This window comes from Syngnathus scovelli, chromosome 2 (genome assembly GCF_024217435.2).
Source record: "Syngnathus scovelli strain Florida chromosome 2, RoL_Ssco_1.2, whole genome shotgun sequence".
Lineage (NCBI taxonomy): Eukaryota > Metazoa > Chordata > Actinopteri > Syngnathiformes > Syngnathidae > Syngnathus > Syngnathus scovelli.
Genome location: NC_090848.1, coordinates 10254010 through 10278607, shown reverse-complemented (window position 1 = coordinate 10278607; position 24598 = coordinate 10254010). Strand labels below are relative to the sequence as shown.

Here is a 24598-nt window from a genome sequence, read left to right as displayed (position 1 = left end):
TGTAATAGTGGATTTATACTTCGACACATTAATGTATTGTTTTTAAAGCTGCATCTGTGTATTTCCTAATACAAAAAGTCACTGAATTGTCATACGAGTGAGGACAAAGAGCTGTACACGTGCACAATTGAGCGCATTCGAATAAATCACGCGGCTTTGCCCTACGTCGAAACGTTCGCGCGCGGGCTCGCAGCTGGTGCAGCCCTCGTGCACGGCACCTATAAGCGCGCATGCGCTGGGGCCACTCGGTGATGGACCGAGCGAGGTTATCAAGAGAGAACGGCGACGGAGGGGGGTGGGGGGGCTCGATACCGGTTCGTGTGATGGTGCGTGCATAGGGTAACGGTAACGCGAGCATTTACGATGAAGCGCGAGATGCAGTGCCGTGCGGCGGCGGCGTCGCCGTAGCGAGCATCACCATCATCATCAGAAAGGAAGAGGAGGAGGACTGAACGTGGAGGATGCACCATCACTGACCAACACTGATCGTTACCGGGAGGAGGGGAACGCATCCGTCCCTTACGGCGGACTAATATTAGCTTAGTTCGGGAGCCCTATCAGATGTGAAGCCGCGGGTATGGACGGGTAGGCAGGGGAGGAGGCAACCAACGATACATTACAGAGGAGCGAGCCCGAGGAGGTGGAGGAGAGAAGGAGGAGGAGCAGGAGTAGGCAGGAGGATGAATACGGTGGATGGAGCAGGAGAAACGGGCCCGGACGGCCTGGCGACGGCAGGTAGGGCGTGTAAGCGTGCGCGCGAACTGCTTTAGCGCCATGATGCCTTCACATACCCCCATTGACTAGGACGATGTGCACGCGCGTGTGTGTGGGGGGCACGCTCAGAGCACCGTGCAGTCGATGCTATAGGTATTTGGTCACATGTCCATTTACGAGTTTTTGTACTCCAAAGCCAATGGGAGTGCTGCTCTCTGATTGGCTACTCGTCTTACATATCATATTATAGCAACTGCAAACGACTTTGGGGTGATGTAATGGGGACTCCTTCATTGATCTTCATGGGGATGGTTGTAATCATCACATTTGAGCGGAACCTTGGATATGGAATGTTTGGTCGTATCATTTTGTCAAAGCAGCGACGGCAAGAGTCATACAACTGAGGTTGGGGGCTTCAATACAGGCTCTGCCCTCCCTGTGTGGAGTTTGCAAGCTCTCCTTTTGCATGTTTTTTTTCCATATCTTTATTCTTCCTCCCACGTTTCAAATCATGCATATTCATTACGACGTGTGAATGCGAGTGTGAGCGGTTGTGTTTTCTACGAAAGGTGTATACACCACCTCTCACCCAAAGTCCCCCGAGCCAGGCTCAGCTCACCCATGATGACCCTAACGAGAACAAGCGGAATGGAAAATGGATGGATGACTATTCAAGCAGCTAACGGCCACATCCAAGTCAGCGTGAGACATTTTCATGATGGTTGTGTAATCAGGCTAATGACTCCTGACAGTTAGAGCAACTTTCTCTGAAGCCCTCCACAACACAGTTATTTTGGGATCGTCGCTCAGTTTGCGTGTTTGTGTACGTGCATCCCTCACTGATCTGCTGTCTCCTGCGCAAGCTGACAATTGATGGATCACTCGGGTTGCTAATTGAGTGTTTTGATGGTTGTGCCTCAAAGAAGCATCCATGCTGCAAACCTCATTCACGATGACTCACTTAGTCAAGCTCCCACACTGATAATCAAGTTGGACTGCTCTAATGTCAGCCACAGAGTCCAGTATGGACCAGGGCAAAGAGGCGTTTAGTTCTCCAACGTCTGCAGGGCCGCTAACTATATGTCTCGAAATTGCAGGGTCCAGTAAAGCAGAGTGTGTCCGAGCAGTCGACGTGCTGACAGTGCTCAGAGAGAAAGTGGCCTTTGTGTCAGGTAACGTTCACTCCGAGAGCACGGTGACATTCTGGTTTGGTCCTGATCTTGGCCCGATTTAAATGTCCAGGTGGCCGAGACAAACGAGGAGGTCCGATCCTGACCTTCCCAGCCAGGACCAACCATGAACGAATAAAACAGGAAGATCTAAGCCGACTGGTTACGTACCTGTCAACCATACCTAGGTGTGCTTGTTTGTCTTCACACCTACCTGCATGTCTGTCCGTCCCTGTTGACCGTCTTTCTCTGTCTCAGTGAGGACGTGCGTGCACGAGGGTTCACAGTGGTAGTGGACATGCGTGGTAGTAAGTGGGACAGCGTGAAGCCGGTGTTACGTACTCTGCAGGAATCCTTTTCCTCCAACATCCACACGGCACTGCTAATCAAGCCTGATACCTTTTGGCAGAAACACAAGACCAATTTGGGTAGTGCCAAGCTCAGCTTTGAGGTACTATACCACTTTTTACTTTTCTAAATTAGTACTAATGCCATTAAGTTCCAAGAATTATTTTTTTTTTTTACTCACTTCTACTAATGTAAATCCATTCCTACTAAAGTATGTTCCGAATCCACTATTATTTCTTCAGACCAGTCTAGTGTCCGTCGAAGGTCTGTCCCGGTTGGTTGACCCTTCTCAGTTAACATCTGACCTCGGTGGCTCGTTGGAGTATGATCATGTGGAGTGGACCGAGCTACGTCTGGGTCTGGAGGAGTTTTCAGGGGCCGCCACACAACTGTTGAACCAATTGGATCAGCTGGAAGTCGGCCTGAACAGCTTACCAGAACCGCAGGATGTGGATGAATCCCGCAAGTGAGGGTCCCACTTATTGATTAGCTGTCTAAAGCTTGCCAGTATGTGTCAAAAGGACAAAGACAGGGTGGAGGGAACGTTTCAGCAAGAGCATCAGATGCTACTGCGACTTAATTGATTGCTGACGGTCACCCTTTCTTACCTCCAGAATACTCGAAGAACACAATCGTCTCCGAAACACCATCGCCACAGCGCCGGTTGACGCCCTGGATCGAGAGGGGAAGAGCTTGCTCCAGCGCATGCGCGTGGGCCCCTCCCACGGCGACACCTCCAACGAGAGCGCCGGCGGGAGCCACGGAAGTTGGCTGTCAGGCGGGGCTGACTTCCAGAGCGTGGCGCCAAAGGTTTCTTCTCTACTAGACCGTCTGCAAGTGGCTCGCAGTCACCTGCTGCAGAGTTGGAGCGACAGGAAACTCCACCTGGACCAGGCACTGCAGTTACACCTCTTTGAGCAGGACGCCAACAAGGTGAGCCGGAGCGTCCACAAATCATGAACCGTGAAATATGTCAAAACTTGCCCCCCACAGATGTCTGAGTGGATCGCCCACAGTAAGGAGCTGTTCATGCAGACTCTGGTGGAAGTCGGCCAGAACCACCAGCATGCCGTTGACTTGCAATCACAACATCAGCACTTCACCTCCAATGTGATGGTAATGTGAAGTCACTCAGCATTTGTCTTTAACTGTCGCACCCTTTGCTGATGTCGTTTTCCGTGTGTGTGTGTGTGTGTGTGTGTGTGTGTGTGTGTATAGAACGGGAGTGTAAATGTGGACAGTGTTGTTACTGTGGCAGCTAGACTTGCGGAGGCTGGTCACTTTGGGGCAGAGAGAATTGCCACGGTGTCCTCACAGCTACAAGAAGCCTGGAAGCTGTTGACCACAGCTCTGGAAGAGCGTAGCAACACTTTAGCCATGGCAACTGGCTTCCACCAAGGCGCAGAGCAGGTCAGTCGTCATTCATTGTGCTGCTGGGAGTCGCTGATGGGTTAGGGGTACACTTGCCTGTCTTGTGTGCCAACACCGTGAGTTTGATTCCCGCATATAACGGTGTGAATGTGTGCGCGACCAAAAAAATATTTCATTGTGCTGCTCCTTCTGGTGTGCCAAGCTTGGCCACCGGGAGGCAGTATGATGCAAAGAAGAATAGTACTTCTGTTTTAAATAGTTTTTTAGCATCAAGCTAAGCTGATGTTCCTCAGTCGAAACCACGTGGTTGCTTTAAATAGATGAGTAACTCTCTTGGGGACCAGGGCTTTGACACCATTTTGTGGTATCTTAGAGCAAATAGCTAAGGATAGGTTCCACAGAAAAAACCCCTCATAAGTATGTTCATAAATAGCAAACTGCGAAGAGGCAGGAGATTACGGTTCACCTTCATAGCTTTTCTTTTCTGTCCTCCCACCTGGTTGTATGCAGTTTCTCCACAAAACAGAGGAGTGGCTTCAGAACTATGTCGAGGCATCGCTGCCACTGGCGACTACTGAGCTCGAGGAAGCTGTAAAAAAACACCAGGAACTGAATGAGGAGATCTCTGCCAACTATACCCAGGTGACCCACCATCTTTGTCAGTGTGTCAGTCTGGACATGTGTTTGTTTTTCTGCTCACCTTTTTATGTGTAGGTGAGCGAGAGCGGCAAAGCCTTGCTGGACGTCCTAAATCGGAGCACGGTGACTGACAACAATGAGCCGTCATCTAAACCAGACTTGACTGCCACCACACACGGCATCATGGGAGTTCTGCACCAGGTCATGCAGGTACAGCTCACTCGGCCTCTCGCTCTTCCTGGAGATGGACAGGTGTTGATTAACTGAACTCTCTTTCAGGCTCACCATGACCTGGAGAATGCGTGGCAACACCGCAAGCTCCGCCTCCACCAGCGCCTTCAACTCTGTGTGTTTCAACAAGATGTCAGACAGGTGCAATGCGCGCGTTAACTGAAATGATGGGACCTGCCTATTTCCTGGTTTTTCAATCCTTTTCGTCTCACAATATTGTCTCGATCTATCTGTCCGTATCTCCCTCCAACCGTGGTAGGTGTTGGACTGGGTGGAGCAGCACGGCGAGGTTTTCCTCAACAAACACAGTGGTGTCGGGAAGACTCTGCATCGAGCGCGAGCTCTTCAGAAACGTCACGATGACTTCCAGCAAGTGGCTCAGGTGAATGCAACTCTCACTATTGTCATAGTTGCCATTACATATGTGTGACATGCTCACTGTGCACATGTAATTGCTGTGTATGTGCGTTAGAACACTTACACCAACGCAGAGAAGCTTCTGGAAGCAGCTGACCAACTGGCTCAGTCCGGTGAGTGTGAGGAAGAAGAGATCTACCAGGCGGCTCGAGACTTGGAGCTCCGCATGCAGGTGACCCACCGGCTCCTGCACATGAAAATCTTATGACATATGTACTTCGCAAACACGATATTAATCGGAATGCCGTGATTACACAAGTATGGAACAAATTGTACAGAATAAAATGGACTTGACTTTCATGTGTAACTCAAAGGAATTGCATACATTTCTAAGATTATTGATCTGGAGAGATAAACAGGTGACATACTGTGTCTTTCTGCAGGCGTTCATTCAGAAAGTGGAACAAAGGAAGATGCTGCTCGACTTGGCTGTGTCCTTCTACACACACACCAAAGAGGTAGCGTCCGCAGGATGCCACTGACAAAACCCGAACCTGATCTCCACACCAATCCCACGCACAGCTGTCGTCGTGGATGGAAGGACTCCAGAAGCAGCTCTCGGCTGACCTCTGCATCGGTTCTGAATCGGTGGAAGCTCTGCAGACGCTGATGAGTCAGCAACAACAGCAGCAGGCCAACACACAGGTGATGGCTTACTGTGTGTCTGATCTCACACCTAATCACTAACCCTCTCACAAAAGCCCGATATCGCTTCCACCTCTGACCCCGACTTCTAACCATCACATTAACCCGGCTTCTAACCCCGACCCGCAGGAGGCTGCGATGAGTGTCATCAGAGAAGGGGAAGACCTCATCCTGCAACTCAGGTAGAGAGTCTGGATGCATTCGAGTCGCGTCCCCATTCCTGCATGGTTGGGCCACCTAATTCCCTCGATAAGATGGCAGGGTTCAATTGAGTGTTCTTAGTCATGTGTTTGTTTAGTACTTGTGTTGAATTGTTTTTAGCTCAGTGCATGAAAGTGACTGCTAAAGGTGGATTACAAAGTTAATGCATTTGGTTTAGGCCCCAGGGCAGCTCTGTGGCCCACGTGGAGTCGGTGCTACAGCAACTGGAGGAGTTCCATGTTCAATTGGAGGATGTTTTCCATCAGAGGAAGATCCGATTGGATGTTTACCTGCAGCTGCGTATCCTGCAACAGTGCATACTGGAGGTAAATTTTGTGACATTCCAAAATGCCCTTCAAAGCTGCCAGTGATTGTTTAAGGTGCATGCGCTGTTACCAAGGTAACCGGCGAGATGGATGCTTGGAAGCAGGAGCTCCAGAAACAATCCCAGGACCTTTCTGCTGAGAAGCGGCTATCTGACACAAACCAAGACAAGCAAGCACTCGGGCCGTCGCGGCTAGCCGAAGCTAGCCCAGAGGCACTTACATTAGCACAGCAACGCATTCACAGGTGGACACTAAGTTGTCATGATAAAGAGGAAAACATGTCTGCTTGAGACTGATATTCCAGTCTTGGATTGATTGATCTTCAGGCACATGGAACGGAGGCTCGCTGTGAACAACATGACCTATGAGGTGGTCCAGCAGGGTCACGACCTTCAGCAGTACATCACCGAGGTCAAGTCAACAGGTCAGTCACGTGGCTGCAGACCAAACACAAGCTGTAATCTTTTGAGAAATAGAGACAACAAAATGGACCAAGGAATCTGGCTGATTGATTCATCCAGAGGTTCTTAGTAGGTTTTGAGAACTCACTTGCTTAAAATGTTATGTTATCTTGGAGCTATGATGAAGGATGGATAGAATCTTTGCGGCTTCTGATGAAATCTGCCACATTTGGACTATTCGAAAATTTTGCTCCTCGACGGACTGCGCGCTAAAATTGTTGGGTGCTTTTCCCAAGGTTGAGTTCATTATTTTGACCCTGGAGATTGGGTTGAAGATTGAATTTGGGCGCGCTGAAGAGTTCAGGTTGCCATTTTGGTTGTGTACGAAATTTAATGGCTGGATGGCTCATTAGGTTATTATTCCTGACCTTGAACATAGAATACTTTGCCTGTGACCTTCAGTGTTCGGGATTTACTCACCTCAGTGTGACGCCACGGGAATTAGAAACAGGTCCACAAAATGGGAGGCCTTGGTTTTCAGTTAGAAAGGCTAGGATGTACCAACTGCATCTCCACCTTGGCGCAGATTTATGGCAGGAGCCGGGACTTTGTCTCACAGCTGGAGATGCCTCAGTGTTCCCCCTGGTAGAACTGTAAGAGGAGGCCAGGGAGAGCTACGTCTGGGATTTCCGGCCTCAATTGCTGCACCCGCCATCTACACCCAGATAAGGAGAAGAAAATGGATGGATGTTTGTCAAAATTGCAGGCTTCACTTGAGTGGTGTCACTTTCAGGGTGACACAGGTTAGTTACTGAGGTGAGGGTGACATTTAAGTTTTCACAATGGAGCCTGCAGACACTTGCAGTAATTCATCCAATTGACGCCATTAACAGTAGTACCATTGTGGAGGCTACTGTATATGGAACAAAATGGGCTAGAGTAGAATATGATACAGCAATATCGAGTGGCTGATGTAAGTCTGCCTGCTTCAGTAACATACAGATGATTTAAGGGTGAGGTGGAGGGGGGGGGGGGGGGCAGAGGAGGATAATGGGGGAGGGAGAAAGGGGGATGTGGTCGCCATGGAAACTGCACTCAGCTGGTCCCCATGGAAACCGGCTCATTGACTGTCATGGATACGCACACCCACACACAAACACACACACACATTAAGCAAATGATTAGAGATTGCACATTTACTGTAATGTGCTTGAATTTCATTGATGCCATCTATTTTCTGACATGCACACGTGTGTGTGTGTGTGCGTGCATTTGTGTGTCTCAGGAATTGAGCTGTCAGAGGTGGAGGCCGATCTCTCTTCTCAGGTGGAGGAGCTGCAACGCCTGATGCTGGACAAACAGAAGGAACTGCAGCAGATTGCAGATCACACTCACACACACCTTGAACAGAACCTGCAGCTTCGACACCTGCAGAACCAGGTCAAACAGGTAACACACACACACTGGCAGACCAAAATGGGTCACACGTGCATGTCTGCAGGCCGATTGTGCAATCGACACACCTTTGGTTCTGATTCATGTGCATTGGTCAGGTGCTGGGTTGGATCACGGAGGGTGAGGTCATGTTGTCATCCTGCATGCTCAACTCCAGCTGTTTGTCAGAAGCTGAGCAGCTGCAGAGGGAACATGAGCGCCTCCAACAGGCCATAGAGGTTACTACACACACACACACAACTGAAGACGAAGTATCTCCACTCGGGGAACATCTAACATGTGTTATGTCCAGGCTCTCCTTCATGCTGACTCTCTGCAGAGGACCCACCAGGTGGCTCTGGCTCTACAGCAAAGAGCAGAACTGCTAGTCAGGTTCGTCCACACACGTACGGTGAATTACCAAATCTTTTCTGTTGTGCATAAGAGTCTGACGATGAAGATCTAGCATCACTTTGCACTGTTGCCTTCTTTCATTGCCACCAGTCCCTTCGTGCCACTCCGATGAATATTATAAATATTTGCTCCTTTCTGATTTTGTATTCAATATCAATTTAACGGACAATAATATCAATTATATCTTTGGGTTGTGCCACTTGTATGTTTGCTTCATCCAAAACTTGACCCCTTATCTAGGTCAGGCCATTATGATCCAGATGCAGTGAGGTCCTGTGCTCAGACGGTGGCGCTCCACTGGCAAACGCTCATGCTGCGGATCGAGGACCGACTCAAACTTGTTAACGCTTCTGCTGCCTTCTACCGAACTTCGCAACAGGTAAGCGCAACTTTGACCTCCTGCCAATATATCAGTGGAGGTAAGTAATGAAGTACAAATACTTGGTTAATGTTAGTATGCACTTTACTAGAATCTTGGGAGAAATTTTGACTGATTGATTGAAATTTTGGGGACATCAAGTGCAGAAGGTCAACTAAGGATCATCATCAAAAAATTGTGGCAAATGCATTTTCTTGTGTCAATCTAAAAACCATAAGCGTTCTATAAAACATATAGGCAAGGTCGCCAAAAGGGGTTGACCAGAAAAAGCAAAGAAATTGCACAGACATGTTATTTGTTCTTTTTTTTTTTTAAATGTAGTTATTCTACCATTTTTACAAAAAAAAAAAATACTTCTTGCAAGTTTTGTCGAGCTCCCCTGTGCAAAACTACAGAAGAGCGGACAGAAATAATGGAAGCCTTTCAGTAGTGTGTATGAAAGTGAATCCTGAATCATGTCCTAAAGTGCCCCTCTTGAATATGCAGGTATGCGGTGTGCTGGAGAGTCTGGAGCAGGAGTACCGCAGGGAGGAGGACTGGTGCGGGGGCGGAGACAGACAGCCTGAGCATCTCCTGCCTCTCATTAACAAACACATGGAGCAAAAGGAGGCCTTTCTCAAGGTGTTGTTTCAAGCCAGCTACAAAATAATTAATAATGAATTTGCATTCTTTTCTCATCCCTCTGTATTCTCATCTGGGCCCCAAAACTTTAAGAACCGCTGATATCATGTAAGATAAGATACTTGTCAGCCGCAATGAAAAGGCCTTCACTTTCTTGTTACTATGGAAACAGGCCTGCACGCTCGCGAGACGGAATGCGGAAGTTTTTCTCAAGTACATCCACCGCAACAGTGTCACCATGGCCAACATTTCTGGCCACAATGTCACAGTGTCGGGGGTCAGTGAGGTGACTGGGCACTCACGGGTACCAGAGCAACAGGTCAAAGGTGACGTGGACCCAACACACACACACATCATGTGAAGTCAAGAATTAAGGGAGAGCCAGAAAACAAGGAGCTGATCCTTCGCCTGTATATGTGTGTGCAGGTATTCTCAGTGAGTTGCTTCAAAGAGAAAACAGAGTTCTTCATTTTTGGACATTAAAGAAGCGCCGACTGGACCAGTGCCAGCAGTACGTCATGTTTCAGAACCACACACAGCAGGTATTTAACATCATTGATTGTGCTGATGATAATGTAACTGTATCAAAATTATAAATCCTCACATACTGTTCTGGTCGTAATGTTTTTTTCTACCACAACAAAATTGGATAACTTTGACTGAAGTGAACCAAAATGCACAAAAGTTAAAATATTTTAAAAATCTCGCAAGAACTTGACTTTGTTATTTATTTAAGAAAATTTCTCCTGGACTTGACAGGCTCTGGATTGGTTGGCACAGACTGGAGACCACTACCTGGCCACACACACATCACCGGGCGCAACGGCAACGGAGACGCAGGAGCTGCTGAACCAGCACCGGCAGTTTTGCGTTTCGGCCAAGGTAAAAGTGTGCATCGAGTTAACATGAACATGTTTACGTATAATACTTTTAATAGGCCTTGCCCAGGTATGTGGGCTCCCCCTAGTGGTATGTGAGAGAATCACTACCTGAGCACAGTTCAGTTGTATTTCACTTTTTACCGCCTTTACTCTTACAATAATATTAAATACTGTCAGTGTACCTAAGTTATATGGAACTTTGTGCATGTCTTGTAAATCAGCTCTGCGTGTGCTTACTGTCAAAGATGATGGCATTCAATCTCCGACTCTGTCCGTCATGTCCTCAGCACACACAGGAGAAGGTTCACTTGCTCATCCAATTGGCTGAGAGCATGCTGACTAAAGGCCACGCCCATCGCCTGGAGCTTCGTCGGTGTGTTTCCGCCGTGGATAAACGGTACAGGGACTTCACCGTCAGGATGGGCCAGTATCGTCACCTGCTGGAGACGGCGCTTGGAGGCTGCTCGCAGGTACCATCCGTGTCAGAAGCATTTTCATTGTAATAATTTTTGTCTGTTATCACCCTAGAAACACATGCATAATCGTTAAAGCAGTGATTCACACCTACTTGGCCGCATTTATACACTTTAGTTTGAAAATGATGATCTATTTATTCCAAATAATGTATCATTATGTCTATATGTACTGTGCGATTGGGTGGCGACCAGTCAAGGGTGTACTTTGCCTCTCGCCCAAATTCAGCTCAGATTAGCCTCGAGCACACTCTCAACCCCAAAGGGGACGTGTTGGCTGGATAGATGACATTAACAGAACATTAAAAGGGTTTTCTCCTCCCATTAGGACAACAAGGACTTGGAGCTCGAGCTAATTCCCAGCAGTCTGTCTGACTCTGACCCGGAAGTCAATCTGTCAGATCCCAGCCACCAGGTCAGCGATGAGAAGAGACGCTCAGCCCGCAAGAAAGAGTGAGTAACTAAGTGTTAGTGCAGTTATATTTAAAATGTTACATTTAATCTTGGTTGCAATAATATTAAATGACATTTTTAGGAATAAATTAAATGAAAATGTATGCTAACTATGCTACTGTAATTTAATGCCAGTCATGATGGTGGTACTTAAGTACTTTTTTAATGTGGTACTTGCCGTATAAAATACAAGACGCACTGTACACCGTTGTACATAATGTTCGCTGACACTTGTGGGCTGCAGGTACATCATGGCGGAGCTGCTGCAGACGGAGAGAGTCTACGTCAGAGACCTTCAAGAATGCATTGAGGTATTACGCAATCCAAATCCTGTCCAAGCACTCACATTGTCTGATTCAACTCATTCAATTAAACACAGGTAAAAAAAGAAAACAAGTACAGACTCTAAAATGGACTTAAATATTCTTCTAAAGTAAAGTGCTAATACTAGCGCAACATGTAACCTGACATGCTGCAGACATACATGTGGGAGATGACGAGCGGCTCTGAGGACGTCCCATCTGGTCTTAGCAACAGGGATGATGTGGTGTTCGGGAACATCCAGGATATCTACGAGTTCCATAACAGGTACAAAATTAGTACAGAAGAACGTGTCCGTGTCCGTGTGGTTGAGTGCAATATGCAATAATGTCTGTTCTAGTATTTTCCTGAAAGAGCTGGAAAACTACGAGCAACTTCCGGAAGATGTGGGACATTGTTTTGTCACCTGGGTAACAAAATTCACTTTGATAGTACAACATTTCTTGATCATGCATCCCACCTTTAAGTCCTCGAGGGCAGCTGTCCTGCCTGCTTTACATGTCTCCCTCATCCAGGGTTAGTATCGACACCAGTATCAGTATCAGTGCCGATACCGAGCCTTACTTTAAGGTATCTGTACTCATGATACAAGTACCGACCACTCAATTGTGGACATTTTACGATCAGGAACTAGAAAATAGAAATTGGAAGAATACAACATTGCCATTAATTTCATGCAATTTTAAGGAAATCGCTGCATAACGATCCCGATCATTTGAATCAGGTGTGTCGGACGAAAAAGACGTCTACTGTAAAACATGCAGGACAGCGGCCCTTGAGAATCGTGTTTGGACACCCCTGCTTAAGTGCGTTTGTGTTCCTCCTTTTAGGCTGACAAGTTCCACATGTACGTGACCTATTGCAGGAACAAGCCAGACTCCAGCTTACTGATCCAGCAGCATGGTGTTGGCTTCTTTGAGGTAATGTCTTTAAAAATAAAAAAATACATCCAACAGGTCTCCAGATCCAACAGTTTGACTTTCCGATAGGGTTATTACACTCGAGCTGGTTGATTTTGCAGGAGGTCCAGAGGAGACACGGGCTCACCAACTCCATCTCGTCAGCGCTCATCAAACCCGTTCAGAGGATCACAAAGTATCAACTACTGTTGAAGGTGAGCTGGTGACACACTGTGTAACTGACAATTGGCTTCATTGACGCGCGTTCATTTTTGCAGGAATTGTTAGCATGCTGCGAAGAAGGAAAGGGTGAGATCAAAGAAGGCTTGGACGTCATGCTGAGTGTACCGAAAAGAGCTAACGATGCTATGCATGTTAGCATGCTAGAAGGTAACAATATTCCTAAAATCTGTTTACTGGAATAATGATCTCAATTTTCTGAGGAATTGAATTAGTGTTCAATTTTGGGAATTTGAATATAAAGCTATTTTGTTGTAAGAATGTCAAAAGAAGGATTGATTGCAAGTTCATTGGCCAGCTTGTAAAGGAATAACAATGACATGTCATTATTAGGTCTTGAAGAGGGTCTTGAGGTGCAAGGTGAGCTCCTGCTGCAAGACTCCTTTCTCGTTTGGGAACCAAAGTCCCTCATCAGGAAGGGACGTGACCGACACCTCTTCCTGTTTGAGCTTTCACTCATCTTTAGCAAGGAAATGAAGGATTCATCAGGACGCACCAAATATCTTTACAAGAGCCGTTTGAGGGTAACACTTGCTTGTTAGCCAGACAGACGGACTTATGCTAACGACTCTTATTTTGTCGCTTCACGTCAGACATCGGAACTTGGTGTGACTGAACACATCGAAGGGGATCCTTGTAAGTTTGCACTTTGGGTTGGCAGGACGCCAACTTCGGACAACAAGACGGTTCTGAAGGTAAACGTTCAGTCTATTGGTTGGGTTTTTCAATGGCGGTGTGTTTCAATGTGCTTCAACCTGTCACGTGCTTTTCTGCTAGGCATCGTCCTTGGAGCTGAAGCAGGAGTGGGTCCGCAGCATTCGCCAGGTGATCCAGGAGAGGCGAGGTCACCTGCGGGGTGCTCTTAGGGAGCCCATCCCACTTCCGAAAACCCCCAATCTGACTCTTGGGCGACAACGCAGCATCACACGCAGGTCAGCATGCATTTGACAGGCAGTCCATGTTGACCTCAATTAATTGATCAGTATGCCCATCTCCATTAACAATTTAGCGCATTCACAAACCTTTACGGCAGTGGGGGGCCACAGACGTCTTCGACCAAGTACCACCGCAATGAACAATATTAACACCCAGTCGTCTAAGGGTTCTTCAGAAACAAGACAGAGTAGTAATCATCAACTCAGAATCCATGCTAACTAAGCTAAAGTGAAAATTCAGAGTAGGAGAACACCTAGTAAATAATTTCTAAAGTGGCGCACTACACTATAAACAGAAGCCTGACTAACTTTTAAACTTTTTAAAGCTTAGCTTAGCTAAGAGACCAGTTTACCCATTCCAAAATAGTTCAAATAAACAGGGAGTCTGCTTTCTACCCTTTGAGAACTTCTGATTTAAAGCATTTTTGCGGTTCCCGTTTAACAGAGAGACCAGCGAGGACGCCGACAGCTTGGGCGACGCCAGCAGTCAGCCCGACACTGTCTCCATCGCCTCCCGAACATCCCAAAACACTGCAGACAGCGACAAGGTATTGCTCACTCACAAACACTGAGCGAGAGGCGTGCGTGGAATGACCTCACCACTGCTGCAGCTGGGTGTGTGCATACATGTGTGTGTGCGTGTATATTTTTGTGTGTGAGGGGGTTTCCTCCCTTCATGGTCTCACTGTTTGAGAAAACTTCACGTCGTTGAGAGGTAGGTTTATTTCTTTATGTGACAGTGAGCTTATTTCAGCTTACATCAAATCTTTTCACTATTAGTTGTAGTATGAGTACGTAAAGAGGATCATTATTGCTGACAAATTTTCTGCAATTCTAAGGATATTCTCTTTTGACATAATGCCAGCCAGATTCTGAATTTGTACTTCAGTTGGGGATCAGTGGCCCCAAGCCTTTTTTTTTTTTTAATTACTAGCAACCGATTTAATGCAGGTCAATTTTGCCATGGACCAAGTAAGGACGTGTTTGGTGGGCGGGGCAAGCGGGGGCATTACACAAACACTATGACAGTGTTTCCCAGGCTTTATTGAGCCAAGGCACATGTTTCACATTAGAATAATCTCAAGGCTCATCTCTAAGCAAAAGTGTTAGAAGATGAGTGACTGTTTTTGCTTTGACTTGACAGCAAAATTAGATACAGTGCGACTGCATAATGAGCTTCACAACAAGCAACGGTGTGGTGCATTGTGGACTCTTCAAAAAAAAAAGAGATGTCTTTCTCTCATTTTTGAAGGACAGATCAGACTGTGTGCAAACTGCAATTGTAATAACCCACCTTCATATTTGTGTACCTGCATCCAGCTGTCAGGAGGCTGCGAGTTAGTGGTGGTGTTGCTGGATTTCTCCTCTGGATTGCCCGGAGAGCTCAGTGTCCGCTGCGGTCAGACTGTGGAGCTCGTGGAACGCTCAGCAGAGCGACCCGGCTGGTGTCTTGTGAGAACCACCGATCAAAGTCCTCAACAGGTAAAAGGCTCAGACGCATTTGTGGCGGTCCCAGCAATGCTGCACAGAATGCACATGGCAGAAATTGCCATTTGTTGATTTTGTGTGTATTCCCACCAGGAGGGCTTGTTGCCGATGAGTGCCCTCTGCCTGTCACACTCGCACAGTGCTGCCGACATGGAAACACTGGTCCCGGCGTCCCCCGCCTCCTCGGGCAACGCCCCCTCCTGCATTACCACCACCTCCTTCAGTGCCTCCAATTCATCCTCGCTGACAAACTCTGGGAAGGGTGAGTGTCTTCAGGAACCCAGATTCTCCTACCCCCCTATCTATTTCCCCTATCTGCTTGACTTCCTGTTGAGGCATTCTGGTCAACACGGTATGTATTTAGGTCCTTCCCTGTCCGGTCAAGTCCTCTCAATCAGTGGTTCTCAACTGTTGTCACCCCGGGAGCCACATTTTTCTATTGTTACTATTGGAATTTAAAGATAATAAAAAAGTTCCTTTTTCAAAAATAGTCTTTGAAAACATGGACAACATATTTTTAATTGTTGTTTTGGATCAACAAGAGGATTTATTATATTTTTTGATCATCAATTTCAGATGATCATTAATCCATTTTAAAGCTCTTCCCTCATTGTCACTAAACAACTAATCGGAACCTATCACAAGCCACATTCTCCTCAAAATCCCGCCTCTTTGGATAAGCCCCACCCCCCTGACTCCTTTGGACTTGGGTCGACTGTTCATAACAAGCGTGTCGCTTCTCTGTGGGTCACCCCGATGTCTGCTTTGTCCGCATGGATGCGCACTAAAGTATGCGGCGTGGCAGAAGTGCATGCTGGGATTGTTCTGTCGTTTGGGGCTGGATTACGTGCGAGGACGGACAAGGTGGGTTCGGTATCAAAATGTTGTGTGGGAGAGGTGGTTAAACATTGACAGCAAAGCGAAGCGTGTGGAGGTGTAGCAGGAATGTTTCAGACGTGTTAAACTTGACACTCAGGTTTCTTCCTATCGACGTGACACACCTGATGCATGCAGATGTGTCACTCGGTCCATTTTGATCCAAGCTCTATAGTACACTGTATTGAACTTTCATGTGAACGTGACCCCATTAAATTTAACACACCTGCACCCTAATTAGACCTGAGATACTAACGAGTGACGTGACAATACGGAAGGAAAATGTCTGATTGAGCCCAATTAGATGTTTTCACTGCTGTTCAAACTGTACACCGACTACTGTAATTACTCGTGCCATTTCTTTAGAGTGTCCCGTATCGTTCAAAAAAAATAGGTGGGATGTTTTCATTCTTGAGATTATATCGTACGACTGAGAAAGCATTTACTGTGACGGTTCCGCCTGCATGCCACTACTGTATATGTCGCTGGCACAGATATAAATGAACAAAGAAACATTTATTGTAAATTCTTTTTTCAGCACTCCCCTACTTCGTTCCACATTAAATGTGTGTATTTGTGTTTGGCTCAGCAGATTCTGGACCATTAACCCCTGAGACAGCTGTGCTGCACACTCAACCCACTCAAAGTAAGAAAGAATAGAAAATTAACTAGTCCTTAGTGACCAGCAGTGGGGGGGAACTTGACTTGAGTGGCCGGTTTTAGGATTTTGGACTTGCTTGTCTGAAACTTACCAAAGATTCAACTTGACATTGTATTCATGTGACTCTGAACTACATGACTTGACAAGTCTTACCTGTCTACGTTTGAAAATCTGAAATTTCAAGATTGTCTGTCGATTGTTTTATGAAGGCTGGCCTATTAAAAATAGGTCAATAAATGAGGTGACTTGATTTGGTCACCAACCGACCTGCTGGATTTTTGTCACAATAACTTGGGACTTGCCTAAAACTTGACAATATGAGACTCATCATTATGACTTGACCTTACCTTGACAGGTGGGACGTCCACTGTGGTCTCCAATGTGGCTGGGACTCCAGGGGCCGCTGCCAGTTCCCCAGCACCAAAACGTAGTGGCTCAGGGACAGGAAACACCTTGAAGGTAATGAGGACTCGAGATCAGACATGCAGTAACTCCACCAAACTTAGATTTACACAATTGCGTGCTTGATTCGAACTCGCTAGCATGAACCCCGATGTGAATAGCAAAAATCCTAATCATTTATGCGCCATATGTTTATATTATATTTCAAAATAGTAACTAGTAGTTCCATTTATCACACCATAAATATTGACTAATCTGAAGGTAACGTGTGTGTGTGTGTGTCATCACAGCGCTGGTTGACTAGTCCAGTTCGGAGGCTGAGTCAAGGAAAAGCAGATGGACAGAAGAAAGCTCCAATTAGAAATAGGAGGCGGGACAACAGACCAGAAGTGACAATGCCCCTCACGGGGAACTCGACAATGGTAGGAAAATGAGCGCACAAGACAAATATCATCCATCCTTTATATTGTCAATTGACATTCAAAAAATGAGTGCAAACTTGTCAGTGATGCAACTCAGTTTGACAGATCCAACTAGGAAAATAAAAACCCTTGATACTCCCCATAGGTTTACTGTCAAGCTAAATATAAAACATGCACAGCTTAGAGTGTTTCGAGTAAGGAGTGTGTTCACGAAACAAACTTGATTCTCAAGACGGCACTGTAGGCTGACCCCCAACACAAAGATCCAAACAACCAAGAGTTTTCGGCGTATACATCCATGAATCTATTGAAGCGCTTCTATCAAGGATAAAAACACAGCGGATGACTTTGTTGCTTTCTGTGCAAAGAAGGCCAAGAAGGAGGAAGGGGGACAGAGTGGAGGAGAAGAGGAGCCAGAGGAAGAAAATGCCACCCCTTTACCACCTCCCATGCAGATCATCAAAGATCCCAACAACACCACGGTAACACAATGACACTTTTTTTTTTCTTAACTGTGCTCCACTGTTTTTTTTTCTTCATTATACGACTATCATTGGTCAGCAGGCCCTCGATTCGGACCAAAGTTCCAACGAGTCGGACAGTGAGCAACAAAACAAAGCTATGAGAGGACGCATGTGAGACCAAAACACGCCTGAGTGGAGAAGGATGACTTCAGCACCGGAGACGTGGCAATCTTAACATTGGGTGTCTCTATGTGTAGGTTTGTCGTGAACGAGATGATCCAATCTGAGAAGGACTACGTGAAGGACTTGGGTGTCATTGTTGAGGTCAGATACCAAATGTGGACACTGACAATTTATTGAAGCCATTGATGTACTTGACGCCAATGTGCGTGTGTGACAGGGCTTTATGTCAAGGTTGGATGTCAGAGGGATCCCAGAGGACATGAGGGGGAAAGACAAGATTGTTTTTGGCAACATCCAGCAGATTTACGACTGGCATCGCGAGTGAGTGCACAAAGACATACAGTATCCCCCAAAAAATCCTCCCCACAGAATTTGATTTCAAACTCATTTTATCTGTTCTACTAACTACAATAAGAAGAATCCCAACCACAACACGCATGCAACACACTCAACGTATGTCGTTGTCTAGTTTCTTCCTAGTGGAGTTGGAGCGATGCATTCAAAATCACGACCTACTGGCCGACCTCTTCATCAGACATGTGAGCACTTTTTTTTTTTTTTTTTTTAACAAATGAAGTGGAACAGCATATTTGAGTGATTGTTTCTTTTGTGTGTGTGTATGCACTGCAGGAGCGGCGCCTTCACATGTATGTGGTGTACTGTCAGAACAAGCCACGGTCTGAGTACATCGTCATCGAGTATGAGACCTTCTTTGAGGTATTCTCAATTTCCGTGCTTCACATGATAGTTTTCCCCTTGTTGATTCATTTGATAACAAATTCAATATTATTATGATTTATTGGCAGCTACACGTAGTGACGGAAAGAACTCAATAATCAAACGAGACATTTTTTCAACTGGTGTGCAGAGAGATAATCTCTTCAAGATCTCAGCATTCTTTCTTTTTGCTGCTAACGCTAAAAGATCATAATGATAAACCTGTCCATATTCTTCCACTATTGAAAGTAGTCCTGACTCCTTCGTGTGTGTTTGTGTGTGTGCAGGAGATCCAGCATGAGATCAGCTGCAGGATGTCCATCAGTGATTACCTCATCAAACCCATCCAGAGGATCACCAAGTATCAACTCCTGCTGAAGGTTCGTCACATGATGCGTCACCTTTACAGAGCTTCTCACGTGGTGGCAAATTTTTAAGATGATTTGCGTGTCTCTCAGGATTTCCTGAAGTACACGGCCAAAGCTGGGCTGGACTGCGAGGAGATTGAGGTTTGTTTCAAAAGTGCTAACTAGTCCATGCTAACTTAAGCATTCTGTTACTCACCACCTTCTGCAATTTGCGTGTAGAAAGCACTGGAGCTGATGTTGATGGTTCCGAAGCGCTGCAACGACATGATGAACCTGGGCCGCCTGCAGGGATACGAGGTATGCTTATTAGGGATGGTTCGATCCGAGTCAGTGGATCAATACCGAGTACAATACAGGCCAAAATGGCTAGATTGATATCGGACTGTTTTTAATTGATTCAACCGATTTTATTCCATAAACCTAAAGTCTATCATATATCCTCAATGAAGTATAGGCGAGTGTTATTATGCCCCATAATAGTGTGCACCTAATGGTCCATCTTCTTTTAGGAGACCAGAATAATTGTACAATGAACGTGGTGTTTGTAGACGTCAGCATCAAGCGAATTCCTAAAACCTTTCATAGCTGGTTGCAAAGGTTCATTTCAAGACAGCGTTTTATTAGTTTACTATTATTACCTTGAATTTGTCAATGAGTGACAGATCTTGTAAATGTGATCCTGTGTTGGATCTTGTATTGCCTCTTACAACCGCCACTCTCATGTTGCATACCGTTCCTCTGCTACCTGAACCAGAAAAAAAAAGCAGCTGAGGTTTATCTGATCTCTTCGACTTGGCGTGATGATCACAACATAGCGTGACAATGCCGATTCTGCTTCAGTGCAGCACAACAATCGCAGCAAACCCTGAGCTGATGTGTGTCTCTCCTCAGGGGAAGTTGACCTCTCAGGGCAAGCTCCTGCAACAGGAGACCTTCTGTGTGTGGGAGCAGGATGGCGGTGTTCTGTCCCGGAGCAAAGAGCGTCGAGTTTTCCTGTTTGAACAGATCATCATCTTCAGCGAACTCCTACGCAAAGGATCCAACAACCCAGGATACCAGTTCAAGAACAGCATCAAGGTCAGACTGGTCGAGACATGTTAAACTGGTGAAAATGAAGTTCACAGAATCCACATTTATCACTCGCAAAAATAAATAAATAATAAGTTTACTGTAAAACTGACAGAAAACATTATCAGTTTATTTCAACACTAACATATTCAACCAAACCTTTCTGTATAATAACAAAAGCCCGCTAGCTTAATATTAACATAATGCAAAACGTTAAGACGGGTTAATTGAAATTAGCATATACAAGTAATAGTATCACATAAACGTTGTCTGTTTAAATGGCAAAATGTTGAACCAAACTATATGTCAACAAATGTTCTTGCTCAACGCTATTTTATAATGTGAATAAAATCATAGAAGCGCTAATGGAAGTTATTAATAATAGAGAAACTCTAAACCTTCAAGCTACTGTAACAAACGGCGCATACAAGAAAATTAAACATTGCAACTCTACTGAAGATGTACAAGTTAAAATTCAGTTTTGCCATAAGACCTTGAAATGCTGTAATTTAGCAGGCATTCACTGTAGTTGTGTCTTCAGGTGACTTACCTGGCCATGCAGGACAGCGTGGAGGGAGACCCCTGTAAGTTTATGTTGTGGTCTCGCGGCTCAGCCGAGCGCTTCACGCTCCAGGCGTCCTCCACTGCCATCAAGACCACCTGGGTGGAAAACATCGCCGCCCTGCTGGATGCTCAGAACAACTTCCTCTCTGGTGAGCGAAGGGACAGACGAGCTAAATCATTCAGTGAACCTCATTGACATTTAATGCCATCGTTTAGCTCTCCAGTCCCCCATCGAGTACCAGAAAAAGGAAGGCGGGATATCAGTGACCCGTCCCCTATCATCGGGGCGAACGCCTTCAGCCCCGCCCACACCTAATGGCCACGCCCCTCAGCCCTTGCCAGACAGCGATCAAGATGTCCAGGTGGGAATTATCTGAACTACTAGTATTACTTACGTACTAGATGTCAACTATCCATCCATTCATTCATTCATTTTCTGAACCACACAAATTTAATCATGGCACTAGATGTCAACTATCCATCCATTCATTTTCTGAACCACTTGTCTTCACAAGGGGCCAAATTTAATCATAGTAGTAATTGTACTCGTACTTTAGCTCAGTTAACTAGTAACTAGAAATGTTTATTTCTACTTTTTTTGAGTATGAACTCTTGAGTGCTCGTCACTACCAAGTATCGATACCTCTTGTCTTACTTCAGCTCCAAAAACAAATGCAAAAAAATCGTTTTGGAACGTCAATTTTGCTGCCGGCTCCCTCTAGTGGTTTGAATTCACGATATTTAATTAATTTTTTTTAATTTTTTTTTAATCTTTTCAGGTCTAAATTTTAACTTTGCATCCATTGCGACTCACGATCTTCTTTCTCTCAGGAGTTGGTGCTGGTACTCCAGGACTTTGTGGCCGTACGCGAAGACGAGATCTGCGTGTTCCGGGGAGAGAAGGTTCAAATTCTGGCCTCCAACCAACAGGGTCAGAGTCTCGTGTACCGACCGGCCAACAGCGACTCGCCGGCAGCCGAAGGCTGGGTGGCACGCAGTGCACTTGGCACGCAATGACACCCACAAATACATACGCAGACTTCCTGTAGCAGGTAACGTTAGGCCCGCCCTCCTTCCTGTGATTTCAGTGTAAAAACACACCTCCAGACATTCATTCAAGACTGCCGTCCGATTGGTTCCCAAGCCAATTACAGATGATATCACAAACTTTTGAATCCAGGAACCTGCTGTTGCCTAGCAACTAGAGACAGTTTAAAAAAAAAAAAAAATACCTGGAGTTCCTTTGGATATCTCTGTGTGACTCTGCCCCTGTCATGATGAGGATGCACATATATGTACTGCATACATGCCACTGATTGGATGAAGATAATGAAGATGATCAATATGAAGAATAATAGATTGTTTTTCACCTTAATATAGAAACTGTTTGTCATGTTCGTGTGAGTGTTTGAGAGAGCGCGCGCGGGCGTGTGTATGTGTTAATGTTCTTCGTGGCGCCTTCCTGTGTAGGTTTTTATCCACTGAGCATTTGATGGTGCCCCCACTGTAGCATTGCCATGACAACCACATTGTGTTGACGGCTGAACCTCATTTCTTGATTTTGTTTGGGCAACACAGAACAGGCCTTTTCACCATGTCGTACTTCCGGGTGGCGAGAGCAATCTCAGATGGCGTTAGTATCAATAAACAAACTCTCGTTAGACAAGTGGTTGGTCCCCAACATATTTACCAAGGCTCAGTTCATGGTCTCACTGATACAGTCCTCTCCTAAGGCGCTGAAATTGCAAGGTCCATTCATTTGTTTTACTCAAAATATATTCAGGCTTTCAGATCAAAAGATGAGACTAAGGTTCAAGCTTTTATTTTAGAGTTTACATCTAGATGTTAACTCCAAATAAAGCACTTTTTGTTGGAAGCCACCCACTTTTGCAACCAAGTTTTGGAACTGACGTGAAGAATTTTAGGGTATCACAACCTCAAACACAAGATTTTGTCATCATTTTGAGTTCAGCAGCACTGACTTGCGTCCTGCCCCCCGGAAGTATCCCCGGCGCCTGTTGTTTACAAACTCCCTGAAAAGGTCTCTTGTCTCCGTTGGCGACCACCACCATGACCATCCCAACCTGTGGTGTCACCACCGTGGTGACTTCATTTGTGCAGCTCTGTTCACTTTTGGATATCCTGATTATGCATTTCTCCTTTGTGATCATAAATGACACCGTCTGTCCACTTTTTGCCCGGCTCTCTTCCTCACCGTCATTTCGTCCACCATCCCGCCTGTCTGACTTCCTGTTCCTCTGTCCGACCTCCTGTGTTTCTCCTCATATGGCTCCCCGTGCAACTTCCTTACGTTCTCTCGGTATCCCAACTTCCTGTTTCCTGTCAACCTCTCTACATGTTCTGCGTCTTTCTTCTGGTGCCATTCTCAGACAACACCCTCGTCCTTAAGGAACTATGCAGCCTGAGAAAGTAGTGCCGGGTTAAAGGTAGAATACAGCGTTTAGTTGTTGACAGGTTGACAGTGATATGTAATTCTGTTACGTAGAATTTATGCTTGGATGTAGTGCGCTATTACCAAGGAGTAGGGTTGCAGTCGTGGAAAATGATCTAAGTTGGGAAATTTTAGAACTATTCCAAACTGCACACTTTCTTTGGGTATTAAATGGGAATTGGTGATAGGTAGATTCATGGGAATGCCATCACAGTCAACCACAAATCATACATGAAAAATAATACAATTAAACAATATAACTTCTGACCAGATTTATTTGTGAGTAGAATTTTATCAAGTTTTCAATAATTGTAGTTGAGTTCATTATTCATCCCCCAACCTCACCTGTTAAAACAATTAAGCTATTTGGAGCCAATTTACATTTTGTCAATACCTGCTTTGTTCCTGTTTATTCTTGCAGAAGATTTCCAATATTCTCAGAATTTTGCAACAATTTATTTTCTATGAAGGAGTCACAGGGGGAATATACTGTAGCCCCTTATGAGTCCTTCAAGATGGAAAGTAGTGAACACTATGATAACGACATCATCCTAAGGCAGGGTTGGGCAAAATATGGCCCCAAAAGGCCTGCATGATCAAGATGTGTAATATTTATGAATTTTTTGATTGGTGGTTTTTCCTCGGCTTGTTGTTTATCACGTTAAAGGGACACGATTGGGCCAGAAAGGGCTGATTTTTGTTTTTGTTTTTTTTCTCTCCCCCACAGATAATTTTATTTTTGTACCACTGTCAGGTCATACTGCCAGTTTTAACAAATCACAAGTGGGATTTTTTTTAATTGCTTCAAGTAACTTATTGTCAATAAACAAAAAGGTAAAATTTTCCAGATTATTTCATTTAATGGAAAAGTAATTGTCTTCAAATCAATGAAAAATGATAGAATTAACATAGAATTAAAGTAACCATTTTGTCATACACATTCTAATTTATATTTTTTTTTCCCACTTCATTTAACAATACCCTGCCTCATCAGTTCATTTTAAAAATCAGATGTGGCCCTTGCATCAGATTTACTCACCCTTCTTCTAAGGTATTAAAGGTGGCACTCAACGGTTTCAAACGGAAATGTTGTGTGACGACAAAAGCTTTGAAGGAGAACATAGCGCACTACATTTGATGGATTTAAGATGAAATGTAGTTTAAGGTGGATTGTAGTATACGACTCCGTTTTTAGGACTAAACTAGACCACGAACAAAGATTATGAAAAGCACACTACGAAGGGTCAAGATGGGAAGTGAGCGTTGGTGCTATTTGAGCGCATTGACAAGCGGTAGACCGAACCAACCGGTGTTATTTCTACAAATCTAACAGCTGCTAAGTGACCACTAACAGCTCTGTGTCAAATGTTTGTAATAAACGTCATTTTTCATCCAAGACCACTTGTTGTGTTTTGTCACGT

General features: G+C 45.3%; 1 protein-coding gene across 3 annotated transcripts; it reads left to right on the top strand.

Annotated features, from left to right (window-relative positions):
* Positions 1-238: 238 nt before the first annotated feature.
* LOC125989424 (kalirin) lies at positions 239-24573 on the top strand. Of its 3 annotated transcripts, none has more exons than XM_049755797.2 (57): positions 239-735; positions 1812-1886; positions 1957-2071; positions 2142-2334; positions 2474-2697; positions 2846-3164; positions 3225-3347; positions 3450-3641; positions 4113-4244; positions 4317-4451; positions 4521-4613; positions 4732-4854; positions 4945-5061; positions 5273-5347; positions 5412-5534; positions 5664-5716; positions 5914-6061; positions 6136-6305; positions 6388-6485; positions 7748-7911; positions 8016-8135; positions 8210-8289; positions 8551-8689; positions 9176-9310; positions 9483-9636; positions 9737-9852; positions 10070-10192; positions 10479-10661; positions 10993-11117; positions 11362-11428; positions 11596-11705; positions 11779-11848; positions 12269-12358; positions 12460-12552; positions 12616-12727; positions 12911-13101; positions 13171-13272; positions 13355-13509; positions 13958-14060; positions 14833-14994; positions 15094-15262; positions 16466-16522; positions 16893-16996; positions 17230-17361; positions 17733-17843; positions 17926-17996; positions 18083-18149; positions 18226-18329; positions 18478-18547; positions 18639-18725; positions 19013-19105; positions 19184-19234; positions 19313-19390; positions 19985-20170; positions 20703-20874; positions 20942-21087; positions 21557-24573. In XM_049755797.2, exons 1-57 carry the CDS (start codon positions 681-683, stop codon positions 21740-21742), a joined length of 7041 nt encoding a protein of 2346 aa, XP_049611754.1. In that variant the 5' UTR covers positions 239-680; the 3' UTR covers positions 21743-24573. The 3 variants fall into 3 exon arrangements, with proteins under 3 accessions (XP_049611754.1, XP_049611752.1, XP_049611751.1); XM_049755795.2 differs by having other exon boundaries at positions 240-735; positions 16469-16522; positions 17730-17843; XM_049755794.2 differs by having other exon boundaries at positions 240-735; positions 17730-17843.
* The last annotated feature ends 25 nt before the right edge of the window (positions 24574-24598 follow it).

Bases quoted from the DNA above. Each gene is read 5' to 3' on its own strand.
- LOC125989424 (XM_049755794.2), top strand. From the start codon at position 681: ATGAATACGGTGGATGGAGCAGGAGAAACGGGCCCGGACGGCCTGGCG. The intron at 5,717-5,913 runs GTAGAGAGTCTG...CATTTGGTTTAG, and splicing joins GACCTCATCCTGCAACTCAG to GCCCCAGGGCAGCTCTGTGG. The intron at 11,429-11,595 runs GTATTACGCAAT...GACATGCTGCAG, and splicing joins ACCTTCAAGAATGCATTGAG to ACATACATGTGGGAGATGAC.